The 16,221-nt window shown below is 40.7% G+C and overlaps 3 protein-coding genes and 1 non-coding gene across 5 annotated transcripts in view; 3 read left to right on the plus strand and 1 right to left on the minus strand.

Moving 5' to 3' along the window:
- Positions 1-1,794, plus strand: LOC105686516. Its single transcript, XM_012401425.3, has 3 exons — positions 1-333; positions 468-1,053; positions 1,133-1,794. Exons 1-3 carry the CDS (start codon positions 170-172, stop codon positions 1,430-1,432), a joined length of 1,050 nt encoding a protein of 349 aa, XP_012256848.2. The 5' UTR covers positions 1-169; the 3' UTR covers positions 1,433-1,794.
- LOC105686514 ((Lyso)-N-acylphosphatidylethanolamine lipase) lies at positions 1,738-12,634 on the minus strand. 2 transcript variants are annotated; one of them, XM_048652376.1, is made up of 8 exons: positions 12,182-12,634; positions 7,784-8,043; positions 5,206-7,693; positions 4,182-4,388; positions 3,516-3,845; positions 3,258-3,375; positions 2,980-3,166; positions 1,738-2,895 (listed from the first exon to the last, which is right to left on the minus strand). In XM_048652376.1, exons 3-8 carry the CDS (start codon positions 5,225-5,227, stop codon positions 2,674-2,676), a joined length of 1,086 nt encoding a protein of 361 aa, XP_048508333.1. In that variant the 5' UTR covers positions 5,228-7,693; positions 7,784-8,043; positions 12,182-12,634; the 3' UTR covers positions 1,738-2,673. The 2 variants fall into 2 exon arrangements, with proteins under 2 accessions (XP_048508333.1, XP_048508332.1); XM_048652375.1 differs by lacking the exons at positions 7,784-8,043; positions 12,182-12,634 and adding an exon at positions 4,820-4,896 and having other exon boundaries at positions 5,206-6,951.
- Positions 6,335-6,406, plus strand: Trnac-gca. The gene has a single exon. It is a non-coding gene; the product is annotated as a tRNA-Cys (tRNA).
- The window catches only part of LOC105686661 (synaptic vesicle membrane protein VAT-1 homolog-like), a 20,563-nt gene continuing 12,482 nt past the window's right edge, over positions 8,141-16,221 (plus strand). Inside the window, exon 1 of the mRNA XM_012401694.3 lies at positions 8,141-9,127. Within this exon, the coding sequence (XP_012257117.2) occupies positions 8,811-9,127 (317 nt within the window). The 5' untranslated portion in view covers positions 8,141-8,810. The remainder of the gene's footprint in view (positions 9,128-16,221) is intronic.

A 16,221-nucleotide genomic window follows, 5' to 3' on the forward strand; every position in this document is an offset into this window, starting at 1 on the left:
CTCGAACACTTTGCTCCGATCTCCAATTCGGCCCATAACCTCTAACGATGTAATTCCTAATTAATCTCGTTGTGCACCGTTATTATTTGTTAACAACGTTGAAATGTTCTCGTCTAGTTGACGAGTGTTTGATTATCGGTATCACTGCTGCACTGGCAAATGCGGAAGAATGAACATCGAGTTGTCCGTTCGAAAATTGCAGGATCTAGTGAGAATGAAATTTCTCTACACCCTCTCCCGTGGTATTTCCACTTGTAACGTCAAATTTGGGAAATATGCCAGAAGAGAGGGAAAATTTATAACGAAAATATTAAAAGAAGAACAGACGAAGAGGTGAGATCGATTGCCAATATTTCCACGTTACATTCTAATCCGCAATGGACTATTAAACTATTCGTGTCTTATCCAGTGTCAACATTGTCACAATTCAAATTTTTCAATTCATTCAATAATTATTTTTCTCATAGAAAGTGGTATGCGAACCATAAAAAGGCTGCTGCGAATCCCTTAGGGGCAAGTACCCAACGGATACCTGTATCTAGCCGTAGAAATACAGTTTTAAATAAGCTCTTCATGAGATACATAACCGACTTGATGGCCACTGGAGAGATAGCTTCGAGTATTCTTGGCAGAGGGATTGAAATATCTCGGGTTAACATAACTCAAGATTTCCACCAGATTAATGTATTCTGGGCTATTCATAGTGCAGATGAAAATCCTGCAGAAATAGAGAAGATTTTAGCCCAAGCTGCAGGGCCTCTCAGACACGAGCTCAGCCAGCTCAGACTGATGGGTGCTGTGCCGATAATACAATTTGTCAGGGACAAGCAGTATATTGTGCAGAAAGAGATTGATCAGAGGTTAAACATTGCTGATTTTGGCGATGGGTTTATCCCATCTGATCCAATATTGCGATTGCAGAGAAAGTTTACCCCAGTCCGTAATGAAATTGATGGGGAGTCTGAACAAGATGAATCAGAAACTATTGAGGAACCTTTACCAGTGATGCGTCATGATGTCATGGGCCTAGATCATGCCCGGATTATGACAAAGGTATTCTAAAGGTTGAATAACATTGAAATTCCCATGTGTGCCATATTTGTTACTTAATTATTTCCATTTTTTGATCCAGATCTGTAGTTCTATGGAGAAATCCAGAGCAGCGTTCCAGAATAGATCTTTAAATATATCGAACGTTGTACCTAGAAAAGTAGGAACGAGTTCTATGGTGACAGAATACCTATCTGTAAAGGAAAGGAGAGATGCATTAGCTATGTTTTTGAACAAAAGACAACATATGGAGAGGAAAATTCGGAAGCGTGAAAGAGAAATGTTAGAAAATCCTGATCCTTACTTGGAGGATCAAGAAAACTTTGATGATACTGATGATAATTTCGATATAGACATTCATGCTGATCAAATCCAACGGTGATTAATTTAATTGAAATCCGTACATTCAACACTTACTTCTCGATACTCCATTGATTGATAACTCATGAATGGGAAGATTATTTTTTGAGCAATTTACCTTCAATCAAGCAACTATAATGACACATGTGCACGTATCTCGGTACATCGACAGGCAATTTGAATCTTCGGACATTAGCTATATGCAGATATCATTTTGGAGTTTGAATGATCAGATTCCCTTTGAAATCATATGATTGTACCATTCAGACACCTGAAAACTAGTCATATTGAAAATGTGTTAGTCAAAAGGAGATATGTTTCAGGATGTAAACAAAGAATATAGACTTTTATTGTTTCATTTAAATATAATACTTACATAGTAAACTTCCGTCTGATTATTGTGTGATGTGAAATAGGTAGGTATTTGAAAACTGGGCAAGTTTATGAAATTTTACAAGTTTTTTTGTACATAAATGGGCTCGATAGGCAAGAATTGAAATTAATTAGCTACGAATTGTTGGTTTTCTCCATTTCTTACCAAATCTTGATTACACGATTATTCCGTAAGAATTTTGAATAACTCAAGGTACATTCTCGTTTACCTTTATGGATAATATTTAATATTGGCTCAGGTTCCATGTTCATGGCATTTACCTGACATTTTGCATTTATAAATATTGAAATACCAGTGTATACAACAGATTAACTAAAAAATTTGTACTATAAATATAGTTAGATTTGAGATAATTCCTAGGAATCACATGAACGAGCATGTCTGATTGAAAAAAAGAGAACCCGATAAAGATTAGAAGCACTTAACAAGTTCAATTTAGGGCTAATTTAACACGATTCAACAAATCCTATGTGTGTAAAGTAATACAAATAGTGATCGTTGGAAGTATGTTAGTCCAACTAGATCAAGAGGTAATTTTTTAAAACATTTTCCTAATGTCACTCTCTCTGTGACAGATATTAACGTGATATTGATGATCATGTAATTGTTGCTAGATATAAACTTCGATTTTTAGACCCGTCGAAATTAGACTATCAAGAATGAGTAGTTATTAGATTTATACATGAGGTAATATGTTTGCACACTGAGTTTACATGCTTCGGAAAGAATTTTTTGTGCAATTTCAAACACTCTCAACGATATTGTCAGCTGAATGTATCCACTCTGTTCCAGGATAGATCTCGCGTATAAACTAACATCACAATATTACAGTGTTCGAATTTATAGAATGTATAGGCTCACTACAATCTTCAACTAGATCGTGGTCTAGAACTGGCTAGTTCTTGCGGTTCCACATTTTTTAGTTCAACTTCCTCCTCGTTATTAATAGAGGCTTCGTCACTGCCTGCGTCTATCGATAAGTGTACACTAGATGGTTTCACAACTGGAAGCGTATCACAAGCTTCTAATACGTATTTATTGAACGTATCACATTTGTCTGCATACACATGGTGACCGGCACCCGAAATTACCTGTAATGACGAATTAAACAACAGTTAGATCACGAAGACGGTTAAAATTCATCCACTGAATTTTTTTTTGGAATCATCACTCACCTGTACATTAACATACGAGCCTGCTCTATTTTGCTTTATTGTTTCTCCGGCAGTGTTATCTACCCAGGATCGACTGCCATACAACAAAGTTATGGGAATTTCCTGGCTCAATTTATCCATTCTCTTAACGATCGGATATTTGGCCCAGCCAAATCCATGCATCATTGCATGAAACGCGCTCTCTCCGCTGTAAGTGAAATGTGAATATAAAATTCACCGTGGAAGGATAGAACAAAAATTCAATTTGCTCTTCAGAAGTAGTCAATGCCAAAACTTACGAAGGCGTTTGAGCATTGCATTGATGAATGTATTGTGCAATAATTCCAACGTCGTCCTTCAACAGCGGGGTAAATTTTTTCACAATGTCTGGTCTAGTTTTTTCAATTAACCACTGTCCTGAACAACAACTTGATATTAACGAATCTGAGCAAAGCTTTCACAATCGTAAGATCAGCGTGGAGAATGAAGTGAAAAAGGATAAAGGTATATTGTCATTTGACTGTGATTCTTGCATTAGTAAGTTGTAGTAAATTTACCGAATGGACCAGCGACTCTTACTGCCCATAATGGATTTAAAGGTTGTACGACAAATGCTATAGCCTTGACCCAAAGTGGGATGTTTTGTCTTGCAGCTGCATCCGATGGTTTTTCGGGAAAGCCCCAGGGATCAGCCAAAATCAGGTGCTTCACTCGGTCTGGATACTGGATGGCATAAGAAGCGGCTAAAAATCCTCCCATCGAATGACCAAGAAGAACAACATTTTCCAGTTGCATTTCACGCCTCCATTCTTCGACGGATTTAACAAGTTGATTTTCAGCTTCCAATGCATCTTTGCTAAACACTGGTCTACTACTCCGACCAAACCCTATAGATAAAAATAAATCATTGTCCTTAAAGCAGAAGTATCAGGCATTCACACACTGAAATTTAAGTGTGAAATCAAAAAGCAGTTATAACAAAACAAAGGATTCTTTACATCAAATGGAAGATCAAAGTTCACGACAGTATTAATCACTAGTGAATCATAGAACAACGGAATAATCAGAACGAATAACAATTTGTTTAAAATTCCCATACTTGATTTATTATCAAACTAGATCATCATTTTGTAACTGACAGCTTACAGGTCCCTGATAGTCTGATGAGTGAGTAGTAGCTATTTTCATCTATCAAGAAATTCTAAACCACAGGATTCACTCACCAAGTATGTCTATTGCATACACCGGTCTCTGAGATGCTAAGGCATCCAAATTTAAAGACCACAAAGCTACTCCTGCACCTAATCCATGCAGCAATACTATAGGTGTCTTTGGCGATTCCTCGTTCAATGATATTGTCCATATTTTATCAGCACTTCCAACGACTGGCCCAATGTCTACATACCATCCACGATACGCGGTTTTCAAACCTTTATCAAATTAAGATGTAGAGCTTCACACGTGTAACAATACAATTGTTCAGACACACAAACATAACTACACGATATTATGTTGAATCGTGGATACATAACGATAAGTTACCATGACTCATTCAGAAAAAAATCAATCGATAAAACAAGCTACGATAATATATAGATGCAATAATCGTGATTATGTATCAACTTGGATTTTGAGCAGGGGTAGTGACAGGAAGAAAAAACAAATTTGATCATTTCTTTCAGTTTGTAGAAAACATTTAATAACAGTAGCCGTAGAAAAATCTTGATCAATCGTATGCTACCCTGACTCATAATTTGTTACATCACCATGAGCAATCTGCATGATGTGCGAGTTACTTATTTGGTATTGGTTCAAGGTCGCGGATTATCCAACTTACAAAAATCTATTGAAACCAACTTACATGAAAGGATCTTCTTCTCGACAGAACGCAACATGGTAGTGGATGATCCCGACCAACTAAACCATGACCATATCCAACTGTCAACGTCAGAATGTACCATTTTATATTAATAAATTTCGTATTGTATATCCAGAATTAAATTTGTAGGTTATGTAATGTGAATGTAATCCGTGATACTGCCCATTGAGGTGACCATTGCAACATCGGTTATGAGAATATTTATAAATAGAAAATCGCGGGAGCTAAATGCAATATGTGCAATTCCTCATACACATGCAAGAGTGGATGCGCAGTTTTCCGTACGCGGATCAAGAGCTAATACGAGACGACCACATGTTTTTGACAGATCACTAGAATCTTATATGGAATGACTTATGAAGACTCACCTATTCGATTCAAACCCCTCATGGTCAGCCATGGGTCTAGATTTCCGACAGTGTCAGTTTATCACTATTCACTGTTTTTACAATTTTACAAACGCGGTTTACAAGAATAATAAACACGTCAAGGGGTCGGCTGGTTGTATCGCTCACTATCGTTCCGCCTTTTGGGTCGAGTTGATTTTGTCGTCTGCTAATCGGAATATCGAAACTGGGTGGGGATCAGCGTGGGAGTGGGAATTTACAAAAACTCAAATTTCTCGTTCAGCACACTTCGATTTTGGATCCACGATTGAATGGGTTTTAGCGGGAGAAAATAAAATCAGAAAACCTTATTCTTATCAGACATAAAATCGGCGGTTGAACTCTGAAACGACGATCACCGAAAATCCCTCATCTACGTGTAGAATGAATCAGCAAATAGATGACGAAATACTGTGATAATTAGAGTTGTAACAAACGCGGATTCCGATGATAGCAATAACGTATCACACGAGTTTCTGTAATGCCGCGGTTTCATGAATTCAAGAACTTTCTTCTTTAACGCGATAAAACTCGAAATATATTTATACTTTATCGTTCCAATTTACAATAGAATCACTCCGAACGGCCCGCACGTCATGCAGCAAAGACAAAGTATTCGAAATGTTATAAGGTTTGCTTCCAGCTGATGTTTGATGCGAATACGCAAAGTAGGATTTATTTTTATCCAAGTTGATAATAATCATTTTTACGCTGATAAGTGCTAAGCCAGTTATACTTCGGTATACAACAGCTGTAGCATCGGAGTGGGAGGATTCAAAGGCCACATCTCTTCCTTTATGCTGCAACGATAAAAATCTCCATAGATAGGAACCTATTATTATTATCGCTGTTATTGTTACCATCATTATCATTATCCCCGAATCGGCATCATTCAACAATCATTCCCACATGATTTGGTCCGACAAAAGATGATCAATTCGCATAATTGGATTACTAAATTGACCCGATAATTAACTTTTGGACTTCTTTTCAGATATCGTCGGTATCTGATGTGGAAATTGATCAACGGTTGAATTTTCACTATCAAGGACTGCAGCGTCGTCTCGACAAAATATCTATAAAAAGAAATAATAATTCATTACAGTCACCAGGGGATATAGCTCAGTGGTAGAGCATTCGACTGCAGATCGAGAGGTCCCCGGTTCAAACCCGGGTGTCCCCTACCCCAAGTTAATTTTTGCCTCGAAATTTATTATATGAAAGAATAAACGAAACGAGAAATTTTTCGAATAACGATCGACTCCGTTCCCTGCGGTATTCTCGTTTACATGACAAATGCCATTATTAAAAACGATTATATTATCCGGTAAAGTTTTTTCTGATCATACGTTCGATTGGCAGTGTCTATGCCAAATCGTCGCGCAATTATACCCTACGCAGATCGAATCTAATTATTTTACAATGGAAGCAAAAGTAACGAGTGATATACCTACGCACCATAACCGAGTGTATAGTTACCTAATTATCGCATTGTAACGGTAAATTCGCGAAACAATTGGACCGAATCATGAGAACTGCAAGTCGGCAATGAGGATGTGCTGATTGGAGTGAATGACTTTAATGATAATCTGTGCAGCGTATTCGCGTATCCGTGCAGCGGTACATGGATACGTATATCCGCGCTAGGTATTTCTCCTACGATATTTCTATTTTGAAACTGTGAAAATTTCCATTGGACAAAAATCGTCCTCCCTACGATATCCGAACAAGTGAATTATTGCGAATGTTAAAAAAAAATATACGACAATATTCAGGGGTTTATTTGTACGGCGAAAAGTTGGGGGTTATTCAAATTTCACGTTATACATTTATGCATGTAAATCGTTTGAAATGCACCCCGAAAATTTCAGTCCCTAGCAGACAATTTGTATGCGTTAATTAAAGGTCGACGCATAATAATTAAAATGGATAGAGCGTCGAGCTTTATATTTTCTTGATACAACGGGGTTCTTTGTCAAATAAAAAACTCGACGGTGCTCCTCCTCGACTTTTCCGTTCGCCGACCCCTTTTTCCGGAAAAATTATTCTCCACTTACTGATCGTTGGTAAGAATAATTTTACGATATCGCATTCACATTATTACCAATAATTTCAACATCATTTATACAACGTATATCTTACGTATAAGTTGTACGCTGGAAAGCGACAACCCCTTTCTGCCATTCGTTTCCGTCAATCGCACGTCGGAAAATATAGTGATAATCATAACGACGATATCGTTTATCGATATATTCATGCATCGAACGGACGTTTGAGCGGTCCACATCGTACAAACGACGTTAATTAACGCTTCTGCCTCGTCTTCTCCGTCTTCCTTTAATTGAAGACGGTAATTTGCGTTGAAATTACAAATAAAATCTATACCAAGTGCCCTTGACGATCCCGATGACTGCGACAGATTGACGGGAAAATGTGTCCTCTCGCGATTCACATTCGGTCGTCGGAATGTCTGGAAAAAATAAGTAAATCGCCGCGTTAGAAACAATTCGGAGTGACGATAATTTCGGTAATTCAACTGGCAAAATTGCTGCTACGTCACATTTGAAATCTTGGTAACGATATGAAAATCTCGTGGATGGCGTATGAATACAGAATTATTGAGAATCTGAAAGCCGGGCGTCGTCTGCTGGACTGCTTTTCCTCCAACGAATGGCGAAGCACCCCGAACCCGGTGCCGACGACTGGTTGGATGACCGATGAAATATTGCTCTGGCAGAGGGCGTCTGGTATGACGAAGACTGGTACAAAATATATGCGTCCGTCCACCCGAACGATCGCTCCGCAAGTAAGGAAGAACAACTGGAAAGGAAAAAATGTCAGAACAAAAAAAAAAAAATAATTAGACGCCAAAATACTCTGAATCATCCCTAGAGCGACTACCCGTCACTGGCAACCGAGTAGTAATCCGATGTAACTGAAATCGAATCGATACGCCCGCTAATATCGTTCGCGAGAGCGCGAGCGTATGATTAATCTGTAATAAATTCATACCGCACGCCGCGGTGCGATAAAAGGTCCTGAATAAATATTCGCCGGGTTTAATTTGTAACGCGTTAAGCAACGCGCGCCGGAATTCCCAACGAGATCGGAAGCGTGCCGTTAATTATTTCAGGCGGAATGAAAGTCGGCCGATAACGCGCGTTAAAATCGTACTTTTAGTTTCGGCTCGCGAGACCATTTTCCACCGGTCTGCGCGAAAATTCGAGGGCTTCGAATTTCGAGGTACGAGGGACTACTTTAGGCGGGCGTAGTTCGGTCGGAACAGCGACGTCGAGCACCTGTTACAGGGGCGGCGAGTTGCTAGGCGACGCTTCGCGTCAGATCGCTGTCAGAGCTTGTCTCGTGCGGACGTAGTGCGTAGTCTTTGTTACGAAAAAAAAAAGCAGCTTCAAATCGTACAAATTTTGTTCTCGCATAAAATTTCGTATCGTTCGAGTACTTGTCGAGGCGAAGATAAACTAGAGAAAAGAAAGAATCGCCGGTACAGGAGGCTAGACAAACGGAGCGAGAAGTTAAAGTAGATTAAATATTTCGAGGAGATAATATTTTAATAAATAAATCGAAAAATGGCCGAAGAGAAAAACGAGACGAGCCCGACCGCCGAGGGGGAAAAAGCGTCGCAGGAAATCGTGACAAAGGACGAAAACGAGTCGAAAAGCGAGAAAAACGAGACCCAGAAGGAGGACGGGGAGGATAAGAAGATCGAGGAGAACGGTGATGGCGAAAAACCGAAGGAAAACGGTGAGGAGAAACCGTCACCCGAACCAAAGGACATGCGGGCGATCGTTCTCAACGGTTTTGGCGGCTTGAAAAGCGTCAAGGTTCTCCGTAAACCAGAACCAACGCTCGGAGAGGGCGAGGTCCTTATCCGCGTCAAAGCATGGTAAGTAACGATTGGTAGGAATTAACGAAAACGCGAATATCCCGTGGAGAATAAAACGGCGTCGGTCGATCGGACGCTCGCTTCCCTCCGAATTTCGATCTCACTTTCGCCGATTCAAATGATCGGGGGAATCGTTGCCTTTATTCCTCGCTCCTACTGTCAATGTCAAGCGTGTCAGAGAAATTATCGCAATTTCCGGCACAACATACCGCGGTATCACGGTTCGTTATTATACCGCCGTCTGAACCGGCTTTCGTTGCATTTTTCTTTCAATTTATTTCCCCTTGGCTGCATCAGAAGCAAACCGGATCGGTGCAATTATTATTCGCAACCTGCACTACTTTCGTGTTCGCTTTGCTGTATTTTCGCGTAAAAATGGCGATGAATTTTTTTGCCATTTTCGTTCACCCTTCTTATTCACGTTCGAACCGTGGTCTCCGGATATTCGGCAGCATTATGCGATCTCGGTTACCGAACCAAAATCTGCGAAATCTTCTCGTTTTCAACCAACGATTAAAAAACAAAGAGATGAAAATTATTTCGTCCAGAGCCCTTTTCGCGACGCCGGCCTACGCCACAAAATTGCGTTGGGCGTACGCGTACGTTATGAAAAATTTCTCTCGTCAATTTTCCGAGCCGATTAAACCGTAGAGCTGATTCAAAGAGTGGCTACACACGTGAGCTGCTGAGCAAAGCTGCGTTTCCACGCGTGAGTCACGTTGACGCGTATAATGAAAGGGTGAGGAAAAGAAAGGATAACGAATAGAAGAAAAAAAAAGAAGTGAAAACAAAATTGAGCAATATAATTGCGCGTACGTCGCACGTAGGCTACTTCTCTTCGAATGACGTTAAATAATTTGTTTGATAGACGCCTAATTCGAAATGGGACGTAGTTTAGTTCGGCCACTTAACATCGCGTTTTTCTACCAAGTAAAATTATACGTATTAGTTGACCCTGACGAGAGTCTCTAAATCCCCGAGAAGGGGTCCGACCCGAAGCCGCAACCGATCGCGAGTCAGGTCCCTGGAAGAAGTTGAAAGAAAAAAAAAACTGAAAAAAACTGAAAAAAAAATTATTACTACCGCGGTTTGTGGTACTATAATCTATGTCGGGCATCGCCAAGTATCTCCTTTTCAATGTTATGTATATTAATGGCTCGAAAAAATTCCTGGCATTTTTACTCGAACCGTCTTTTTTTCGTCCGATTATCTTCATTTCCTTCAAATTCCACCAAAGAATTCATAAAGTGCAAAAGATTCCGTTTCTTCTATGTTTAAAAAACAAGACAAACAAACACGAAAATAATGACGAAATTTTTCAAATATTATGGTCATTATCACACACGTCGGCTTCGAAAAGAGAGAGAGAGAGAGACTAAAAAGAAAGCAAGGGAAAAAAAAACCATCTTGGAATCGGGGCACTTAGGGCGAGTACCTAGGCACATGATCCTGAAAGAAATCTATTCATATTCCGGACGTTGAAATATATTAGAAGCTAATCAGTGGGCCTTATCTGCAGTTGTTAGTTAAAAACAAAGCTTCTTTCATTAGTGGTGCCAGGAATTTCTGCGCCCTGCTACCCCCCTCCCCCCGGTTAAAACTATGAGAAAAAGCGAGAAAAAAGATGGAAACGGAAGAAAAATGGAACGAAATAATGTGTTCTTTTTTTTTTTTGTTTTTTATCTCCAGCAAAACGTGTATCGCAGACTACGGGGGGGCTATTAGAAAGATCGTATCGACCCGACGTACGAGGTGTTATTTTATTTTATTTATCATCCGCAACGTTGTTATTATTGCTTTCAATTTTCCGCAACGATAAATTTTCTCCGCACGTAACGGTCGAGATAAGAAACGTGAAAGAAAATCGCGAGTAAACTCCGACGATTTTTACGCACACATTCTGCGATTGATATGAATTTTTTCCACCGATCAAAAGCGCGATCGTTACTCGAGTCTCACGTGATTTTAATCCGCGTTATCCTCCGGTCTTCGGTAAGGTATTTCGCAAGCACGACATTATTGCGGTATTATTTCAGACGACTCTACGATCGCATGCGTTTCCGCCAGATTTCCCTCCGCGCTACTACGCGCACCGTACACCCATCGGAAGGAGATCCATGACGATCTTCGGGAATTTTTCCATGGGATTTCGACGCGTATGATCGAGCTCGTTTCGCGACCATGAATATTTATCCCCTTTTTCCACCTTCCCTCTAATTGTTGCTTCTACACGCGATCGAATTTGTATGCAAAGTATTGCAAAACCGTGTAACGACGAGCCGAGCTCGCGTCGGTAACGTACGTTAAACTTAACGCGTATACGGTGCAGGAGGGCAACTTTATGGTGTTGAGTAAGGCGCCTATGGCCCATGGGGTGTGGCCCGATCAATACCAACACCCTATAGACACTTTGATGCCAAGTGCGTCGTCCTACGCAACGAAAATGGGAGACGGAGAACCACTGAGGGCGTCGCGACGCCTCTAGGGTGTGTCCGACGAATTGGATTGAAAATTCTATTGATGTATCGTACAGCTGTGCCAATATTACCTGCACACGCACACACGACGCGCGTATATGCTATTAAATTCATCAATTTTGTCTACGACTTTCGAATACCTTTTTTACTCCCGAATATTTTCACTGCAGCGTGAAATCATCAAAGAAATCTCACTTCCGGTTCGCCACGGTCGGTCAGACTGCCAATTTTCATCGCCCCTTGTGCGATTTATTTTTATTATTTTACTTATTTTTTTTTTTTTTAATCTTTCTCTTTTATCGAGAATACGACGCAGCGATTCGCAATTACGACGATTATCGGTAATTTTCTGTCTCACCTCTGCTGGAAAATGGTGAAAATAATTTTTTTTTGTTTTTTTACCATCATACCCCCGGTATCGGCAACGGCGTATAACCGCGCGTCCTTTCTTACGAATTTAAAAGTAACCTCAAGAGAGACTTCCTTTCGGTATGTTCGGTGTTTACGGACGCGGTAAATAGCCGGCTGAATATTTTTTTTTTTTCTTATTCTCGTCTCGTCCCGAGTGTGTCTATACCTCATTTCTTTTCTCCTCTTCCAGCTCTAGTTTGTTTACGATTGTTGCCCTTGTCAAGAACTATGAGAGTAAAGCGGCCTCTGGCCTGCCTCACTTCCGGGGATCTCTTCGCCCTCCTCCGTCCTCCTCCACGTCGTCGTCGTCATCATCTTCTTCTTCTTCGCGTTCTCCTTTTTTAGCGCGCCACCGTTCGTTATACCTACAACTCTTCAACCCCGGCGCAGTCCGCCGGGCTTTCTAAACTCAGAAGCCAGCTGCGATCGCGATCGTCAACCGTGGAATGACATCTGCTTCCATGCTTAATGCTTACCAAACTATGCTTACACACTCCTCGTCGCATAGTTTATACTCACCCCCTAAAAACACACGCGTCCTTCGAATCCTCCTCCGTACGCGTACGATACACGCGCGATGCACGTCCGTAATATTTCTTAACCCGCGTTCTTCGCGCCGTACCTACGGTATATTAGGCGTACAACTGCGAGGAAATCATTTTTCTAAGCATGAAGAAAAAAAAATCTTTGGAGGTTAAACCATATGGCGTATGACAACACAGCGTCGGGGTGACTCGAGAGAGAGAAAGATAGAGTGTTTACGTTTTAGATTTCGCTCGCACTCGTCGAGATTTCGGGTGCCTTTCGTACGAAGAAGGTAGATGCGTAGATATCGCCGAAGCTGTCGCGCGGGGCCTGTAAGAAAAGAAAAATGATCGTAAAGAGCCCACGGAGGAGAAGCGCCTTTTTCTCCGCTCTTCGCTTTTAACTTGAAATAATTTACGAAGACGCGATTTATTGATCGCTCGAAACGCATTTACGCAACTTGTTCAATGTAAACAGTGCAGGGCGGGATGAATATTTATCATCGGCGTGACCGCGGGTGGGACTTGAAAAAATAAAAAAATAGAAAACTAAGAAAAAGAAGAATTATTCATTGAAACTAATATAGTTACAGTACGTATGTACCCACCCATATGTATACCGTATAAATAGCGAGGAGAAAAAATATATTTTTTCGCACCATTTATCTCGTACGTGTTTTTTTTCTCTTATAAAATTTTATCTGTGTATGTATGTACGCGTACGAGCAGTACACCGTAATAGATATAATACGAGCTCCGCGCGTATCCGTATAGTTATAATATAGTAACGTAAAGTTGGAAACAAAACTTGGACATGTTACACGCTGTCAATAATCGTCTCTTTCCATTATATCTGCGACAGACGTTTGTCACGCGCGCCGTTTCAATCCCACTTTCCTCGTACATGTACGTACGAACTTTGTGCGTACTACCTATATACCTGTATACCTGGGGTATACGACGACGACGACGACGATAACTGAAACATTAATTCAATATTGTATTCGTCGTATTTCCAGCTTCACCGACACCTGTGCTCGAGATTAATTATGCTTTCGATTGTTCCTCTCCCCCCCGCAATGCATAGTATCGTTCGTTTTTTCTTTCCCATTCAAAGTACCGCAAAAGTTGACTCCAACTATTTCGATCCGCTGCCGTTGAAAATTACACAAAATGCGCCACGATGACGAATAAGATGCTATTACGTAGTCTCTGCGTACTTTTTTTTGTCCACCTATAAGTCGACGCTGGGGTATTGGCCCGAGGAATTTTTCTCCCTTTCGGTTACGAACGATGGGAAAAACAGTTTCGCAATTTACTCCGACAAACGTCACAGCTGCTGCGCTGCATTCAGCATGCATCGGGGTGCAATCTAACGTCTCTCGCTTTATCGAGCATATGGTCGAAACAAATGAGAAGATTTAATGTAGGTACGCCGGGGTTCTGTTGTTGTGTCGTTAACGTTTAATTAATCTCTGGTTTGTTCATTTCTCCTTCATTTTCTCATAATTTTCGCTCGAATCGTCGATTATTCGGAATTTCGCAAAGCTTTTTTGGAGAATAGCGCGAAAAATCCAAGCGATTGTACGCGAACGTAACACAGTTGCTTTGTGATGTTTGAAGAGGAGAAAAAAATGAACGAACCGACGAAATAGATAAAACGTATGCACGAGAGAAAGAAGGACGAGCAAAAAGATGTATGTATATAAAAAGAAAACGGTGTACATATGTATAATCGCAGTTGCGATTCGGATTATTATGAATATATTGCGCGTTAAAAAAATTGCAAAACATCGATAGCCTAGGCATTCGTGTTAATTTTGTTGTTCGAATGTACGGAATATAAAAATACCAACGCTGGTATATAACAAGCTGAGAAAATCTGCCTGGCTACTGCGATGACAATGTTGTTCGTTTCAATTTCTTCTTATTATTTCAACTTCCCACTCTCTCTTCGATCGGCGACATAGTATCGTATGTCACAACAATGAAACGCACGCTCATTTTAAAAAATCACAAAAAAAAAAAAAACCAAAAAGTATCTAAAAAACTTTGCAACGCAGCGATATAGTTTACAAGGGGATAAATTTAAGAGACCCTGCCAAATCAGGTTTGTCGCGATCCCTTCGCCACCGTTACTTGGATCCAGATACCGGTTGGTATGATCCGTGCGTCGCACCTCGTATGTATATTAAAAAAAAAAAAAAAAAAGAACCCAAAAACGTTGGCCTTGCGTAATGCGGATGATTTACAATGAAAATAATGATAACAACAACGACAATAAATATCGCATGTTCGCCTCGAATTAACTCCTTCGATTTTTTGGGGGGGGGGGGGGGGGGGGGGGTAGTATAACGTCGGCTGTATACACCGAATCGGGTACAATGGCGCAGGTAACTTACCTGACTTTTAACTCGCGTACGACGACGATATACGTAAAATAACATTACGTACGTTTCGAATTTTATTCCTTTTCAACCGCAGCATGTGATTAGTTTTATCTTGTTGGGCCGTAGGGCGTCCCTCAGTCTGGAGAACGACGAAGAATCAGGCAGCCGAGCCAGACAGTCTAGTCGTGAGTCTGCAGGCGAACTAATCGATGAAAAGGTTGCATGTCGTTCAAACGACGTTATTTGTCTCTTTGTATACACGGGGTATAATACGGATACGCCGCCTACGGGCACATTGTACACCTGTGTTACGAACGACTTATAGAAAAATTCGGGGGAGAACGGGATGCGAGTAGTCGAGAAATTTCCTTACCTCAATTTTCGGGGGAGTCGACGACCGAGACGATATTTTTTTGGGCAACGATGAAATTGTTATTTTTTTTTTCTTCTCGTCCATCTCCGTGTATTTCCACATCGATAATATATTTCGTTCGTATTCTCCGTCTTGGGGGATGAGACTGGAGGCTTTATTCGCAACTCGAAGAGAGGAGTTGCAGAATAAGTTATGAGGGGTACGCGCGAATGTTGTACGAAAATTCGTTCGGGCAAATCGCGATTAGGTCTGAATGGAATATACATAAAGTAGCCTAGCCGGCCTTGATCTAATTCCGTAGGAAATGAGGAATAAATTACCTACTTTGTATTAATATATATATACCCAACCCTTTACCCCGTTTTACTTTTCTTTCTTATTTTTCTAACTACACGGTTTAAAAAAACTAGGACGCACGTTGTCGCCAAAGTTTGCCAAATGAATATTGAATATGAAATACGAACGAGTATGGATATTCGCCATATCTTTTTGGGTCACCTGGTACGCTACTGAGGATCGATAAACGGTCGTCATCGTTTTCTCGACAATTTTAATTGAGAAGAATCATTTAGCTCGACGCCTTTTCATTTTTAGGCGCAATTTTTTATACGCCGGAAATGGAAATGGATTACTGATTTCATTTTCGGGGTTGCGCTACGAACGAACGAAAATCTTGGAATGACATAGGGAAGAGAGGGACTCGCGTCTCTCTGAGTTGTGCACATAATTCCTGGTGTATATATATATATATAAAAATATACGGTGTACGTGTATACCTAGGATGTATGTAGAGTACGTTGTGCACAGACGTCGCGACGCCCAGACGCCAGACCCTCGAGTGTTGTACGCTGTAAGTGGCGTCTCACGCGACGTCGAACTACGAGGGGTCTTCCGATTCTTGATAAGGCATGCGGGCTTT

The sequence above is a fragment of the Athalia rosae genome, chromosome 3 (assembly GCF_917208135.1).
Source record: "Athalia rosae chromosome 3, iyAthRosa1.1, whole genome shotgun sequence".
In the NCBI taxonomy this organism is placed as follows: domain Eukaryota; kingdom Metazoa; phylum Arthropoda; class Insecta; order Hymenoptera; family Athaliidae; genus Athalia; species Athalia rosae.

Coding starts and splice junctions, on each gene's coding strand:
- LOC105686516 (XM_012401425.3), top strand. CDS start 170: ATGAACATCGAGTTGTCCGTTCGAAAATTGCAGGATCTAGTGAGAATG. Junction 334..467: donor AAAGAAGAACAGACGAAGAG/GTGAGATCGATT, acceptor TTTTTCTCATAG/AAAGTGGTATGCGAACCATA. Junction 1,054..1,132: donor ATGCCCGGATTATGACAAAG/GTATTCTAAAGG, acceptor TTTTTGATCCAG/ATCTGTAGTTCTATGGAGAA.
- LOC105686514 (XM_048652375.1), bottom strand. CDS start 5,237: ATGGCTGACCATGAGGGGTTTGAATCGAATAG. Junction 4,897..5,205: donor GAGGGGTTTGAATCGAATAG/GTGAGTCTTCAT, acceptor TGACGTTGACAG/TTGGATATGGTCATGGTTTA. Junction 4,389..4,819: donor CGAGAAGAAGATCCTTTCAT/GTAAGTTGGTTT, acceptor AATTTGATAAAG/GTTTGAAAACCGCGTATCGT.